The 5,343-nt window shown below is 35.4% G+C and overlaps 1 protein-coding gene across 1 annotated transcript; it reads right to left on the minus strand.

The window, feature by feature from the left end:
* On the minus strand, positions 1 to 3,296 carry LOC111911804 (LRR receptor-like serine/threonine-protein kinase GSO1). The gene has a single exon (XM_023907548.3). It carries the CDS (start codon positions 3,043 to 3,045, stop codon positions 100 to 102), a length of 2,946 nt encoding a protein of 981 aa, XP_023763316.1. The 5' UTR covers positions 3,046 to 3,296; the 3' UTR covers positions 1 to 99.
* Positions 3,297 to 5,343: the final 2,047 nt, after the last annotated feature.

Raw genomic sequence — 5,343 nt, forward strand, 5'->3', positions numbered from 1 at the left:
TGACCTAACAAAGAGCGATAGAACTAAGGACAGAGCCAAAAGCAAGATGATACTCGAACAAATTCAAACAATTATAACAAAAAAAAAAAAAAAAAAAAACTAAACCAATGATCTCATGGAGTTTTCTCTACTCATGCTATCCTGAAAAATACAGCTTGCCATTGAAACATCTTTCTTCGAATGCGAACATGGCAGCAATGTCATCTTGTTCAAGTCCCAGCACTCATTACTCCTTATCGGTCGATCTTCGTACACCCATTTCTCCTCCTTTACCGGCATCCCATCAATCACCCCGCCGCGATTATCAGCGTTTGAAATTGAAGCTTGCTTCCATTTGCACCATATGCGAAGCATCAGATAAAGCAGATACAAGCATATCAAGGTTGCCGTGAAAACAATGGCCACTACGATTCCAGCAGCTGCGGTATTCGAGAGCTGCTTTTTCTGTTGTCGCTTTGATTCCGCGCATGAAATTAGTGGTGGGCCACACAGGTTGTCGTTGGCCATGAAAGAACTTGATGGGAATCTTGAAAAAGTTGATGGAATATCTCCTTGGAGGTGATTGTTCGAGAGATTAAGGGCATGGAGGCTCGTTAATCTTCCTAAAGATTCCGGAACTTGTCCATGCAGTTTATTGAATGACAAATTCAACCTTTCTAACTTAACAAGACTCGCAAGAGAAACTGGGATTTCACCCGTGAGAAGATTATTGCTCAAATCCAGAATCACTTGTAGTTCAGTCAGAGTGCCAAGCTCAGGTGGTATAGAACCTGAGAACGAATTCTCCGATAGTCTAAGCTCGAACAGTTTCTTACACTCACCAAGTGTTCGAGGAATTTCCCCAGAGAGATTGTTTCTTTGAAGCTTCAGAACATTTAAACCAGTTAGATTCCCAATCTCTTCTGGTATCCCACCGGAAAGCCTGTTCTGATCGACCGAAAGCTTGAGTAATCTTGAACACATTCCCACTCCTTTCGGCAATGTTCCATTGAAATCGTTGCTTGAAAGATCCAGCTCTCCAAGTTCTTCAAACATTCCTAACCATGGTGGAACCAAACCCGTAAGTTGGTTGTTGCTGACAAGAAAATGGCTGATCTTTTTACAGTTTGAAAGTTCCGGTGGTATCTCTCCTGTGAAACTATTAAATGAAAGATCAAGAAAGTTCAAGTCGCTAAGTTGACCAAACTCCATAGGAATTGTACCATTTAGAAGATTATGAGCAAGTCGTATTCGCGTAAGATTCTTTGACCTCGCTAATTCAGAAGGAATAAAACCGGAGAAACTATTATTCGTCAAATCGAACAACAACAACAAATCGGACGCCACAAGAGGCGAAATCGAACCCGAGAATCGATTGTGAGAAATATTAACAATGGTGAGATTTTTCAAGAGAGAGATTGTTTCAGGAAGAGGACCTTCGAAAGAATTATTATAAAGACTAAGAAGCGAAAGCTCTGAAAGATACCCAAATGTGTTTGAAAGCGATCCTGAAAACTTGTTATCACCCAACGATAAAGTTTGAAGCTTTCTGCAATATCCCAAACTTAATGGAACCCGACCCGATAAATCATTTTGCCTCAACTGAAGAAAAACAAGATTCTTGAGCTTCCCAATTGTACCCGGAATCTGACCCGTAAAATGATTCCCGAAAAAATCAATTTCACTTAACATCGAGCAATTCGTTAACTCGATTGGAATATTTCCCGACATCTGATTATCGTAAAGATACAATACACTCAACTTCTGTAACTTTCCTATTTCAATCGGGATTTCACCTGTAATCATGTTCCCAAACAGATAAAGATTCACCAAATTACTCAAGTTTCCGATTTCATGAGGTAAACTACCGGAAAAACTATTATTGTTGAGTAAAAGATCAGTGAGATTCTTTAGATTCTCCACTCCAGATGGTATTTCGTTCCCGAAGTTATTACCAGAAATGTCCAACACTTCCAGTGAAGAACAGTTCAGCACCGGAAACGGGAAGTCGCCGGAGAGACGGTTCCCGGAGATAAACACATGGCGCAAATTCGATTCCCCGGAGCAAAGTTTCTCCGGGAACCCACCGGTGAACGAATTGCTCGACAAAACTAAAGCTTCGAGGTTACCATTTTCAAAATCAAAACGGGTAATGTTTCCTGAAAGATTGTTAGTTGAAAGATCAAGATTCTGGAGCTCCGGAAGCCAGAGTATCTCCGGTGGGATTTCACCGGTCAACCGGTTTCCATGAAAGTTCAAGTATTTCAAGGTGGAAAGGTTAGATAAATCCGGAATGGAGCCCGAGAGGGTGTTGTTTGCTAAATTCAAGATTTTGAGGGACCGAAGTTGTCCAATTGAAGAAGTAATTCCACCTTCAAGCTTGTTGTTTGATGCTGCAAAATCTTCGAGTTCTTCACACCCATCGATCTCTTCCGGAATCTTTCCACCAAGATTATTTGTCTGTAACTGAAGAGATTTTAAATGCTTCAAATTCCCGATTTGTGAAGGAATGCTTCCATTAAACTGACAATAAGCAAGACCTAATACTCTTAACTCACTTAACTCCCCAATACTTTCTATAATTTCTCCTGTTAACAAATTATCTCCTATTCGAAGAACTTGAAGCTTCTTCAAGAGATTGAATTCATTAGGAATGTAACCAGAAAGATAATTTGAGAACAGAAGTAGTTCTTGAAGTTCTTGAAGCTCACTAAGCTCTCGAGGGATTAACCCTGTGAGTGAATTCACGGAAAGATCGAGTTTTTGAAGTGAAAAAAGTCGGGAAAAATCGGGAGAGATTGTTCCCGAGAGTCCTGAGTTTGAAAGATTTATGCCCACAACACGTGTTTGATCTTGTGAACATTGCACTCCATTCCATGTGCATATATTCAATGATGAATTCCAATTGTTGAAAACTCCCATTGGATCGATGAATTGTGATTGAATTTTGAGAAGCCAGAAAGAATCATTTGAAGAAGCTTTTGTGAGTGAAAGTTGTAGGAACACAAACAGAAAGATTAATGTATTGGTAGTGGTAGTGGTAATGGTAATGGTAACGCCACCCATTTGAGAAAAGATTGGGTTGATTGTAATTGGATGATTAAAGTGAAAAGATGAAAATCATGTTTGTGTTCATGAAAAGGTGATGAATATTGGTGAATTTGAGATGAAGAAGATGAATTGAATTGGTAATTAATGGGTTCAGAAAGACAAATCGATATGGGACAGATCAGTCATCAGTGTTCATGTTAACAAAGTTGATGATGATTGTGCATGAAAAGTGAGAGCACCTTTTAACTTCAAAACTTTATATAAGCTTCTTTTATTAATTTAATCACTTTAAAAACATTTTTATACTATTATCGGGTTAATCATAGTCAACTTAAGGACTATATATATAATAGTATATAGTAATGACAAAAATATATCTTTAATTATTCATATGATGTCATGATTTGAAAATATACCATAAGTTTTCAATTTTTTACTGAAACAAACGTAACGATTAATCAACAGTGATGTTCTTGAGTGCATAGATATATAGTCAAAATCATTTACAAAATATGTTAGTGGTTAATTAAATTTCTAACAGGTTTTAATCGTTTTAAAGACTTGGAATGTTGCTATGAGCGGAGAAGATAAGATGGTGATGGTTGAGAAGAAAAAAATAAAATTGGGGGAGACACACCCACTACCTCTTTGATGGATGTATTGGTCCCTTTTCAAGTTGCAATACAAATATTATTTTAATTCATACCAATGAGATTAAATCTATGGATAATTACAAAAATATCATATGGGAAGAGTTTATTTAACAAATTGATTATTTTTTTTAATATTTATCATATAATGATATAATGATCACTTATTTTAGCGTAGTAAGTTGTAGTCACTGCAAACAAATAATGAGAAAAATATATAATTGTATGGGTTGGTTTGAACCGAAATATTTTGTATTAAACTTTTTATTATTTTAAAATTAATTAGTATTAGTTATGATTAAACAAAACCTACGTTATTATGATAATAATAGTTTTTAAATAAAACGGTATAAAAGATCGCATGCATTATAAAAATACACTTCACACCATTAAGATTTTATAACCTGTGTGGTTTATTGTTATCTAATTTTTTATTTTAGTTATTTGACTTATCAAATAATAATAAATATCCATTAAATGACCGTAATTAACACATCTATTTAGGATTAGATTGGGTTTGTTGACTTTCATAATATGTTGGTATGAATATATGAACCCATTTTCTCTTCATAGCAACATTTGTATTATTTAATGGGTATCATTGTATTATAAGATCACAAAGACTTATTGAGCTTCTTTTTGGGTCCTATCATGTATCAAGGGGACGATCATAGTGTAAAACCACATTAGCTTGGGAGAAAAAAAGGTTAATGTTATCTACAAGATTTAACTTTAAAGTATAAAGATACTTGCGCTCATTATTAGTTTTAAAATGATTAATTTATGAAAGTTAATGTTGCTTGAACGACACAAAATAGTAGATGGGACAACTAGTCAGGATGTTCGGGATTAGTTCCTTAACATTTTTTTCACTCGAATCTCAAATCACTCCATCTAATCCTCACCTAATACTAATTAATCAAAAAAAAAAAAAAAAAAGAACGTTAAATTGAGAAACAACCACATGGGAATTTAGACTCATTTGAAATGTCTCTTAATCAGTTAACCCTCGACTATATATGTTCTTTTCAAAGTCAAAAGTCGTGTTATATGAGTTGCACATAGTGTATTCATAGTTGTACCTTATGCTATTTTAGAGAGTATATTGAAGAAAGATTCATTGATGGGATTGGAACCAAAACGAGAAAGGACAAAGACATTTGGTTGATATGTGTTACAAGGCTTCTTTGTCAATTTGTGTGTCTAGTGGGTAGCTAGCTAGCAAGCTTTATGTCTTTCAATATCATCTTTCCTTAGTGTTTGTGTAATCAAAGAAGATGCAACCACTTTGGACTTATATCCCATGAAGTTTTGTCCCATCAAAAACCCCATTTATGCATACCATATATGCTTTCTTGGTGGACCATATATCTATCACCCATAAGTGCTTTTGTACCCATCTCTTAATCTTGTTCTACATGGCAATTTTGATCATTTCAGTATCGGAAAAAAGGTTTAAACTTTATCATACTCATAACTTTTTATTTTCTTGCTCTATTCGTTTGTCACAATCACTTAACAAGATAAGGGAGTCACTCGTTTTTCGACGCGCTTAGTCTCTTTTCCAACCTAACCATGGAGAATTTTCTTTACATAAAAGAAGTAGAGTAGAACAAAGAGAATGACAACAAAAGGTGATACCTAATATGAAGACATGGAATGA

Source organism: Lactuca sativa, chromosome 4 (genome assembly GCF_002870075.4).
Source record: "Lactuca sativa cultivar Salinas chromosome 4, Lsat_Salinas_v11, whole genome shotgun sequence".
In the NCBI taxonomy this organism is placed as follows: domain Eukaryota; kingdom Viridiplantae; phylum Streptophyta; class Magnoliopsida; order Asterales; family Asteraceae; genus Lactuca; species Lactuca sativa.

Excerpts from the sequence above, each read along its gene's own strand:
- LOC111911804 (XM_023907548.3), bottom strand. The coding sequence starts at position 3,045 with ATGGGTGGCGTTACCATTACCATTACCACTACCACTACCAATACATTA.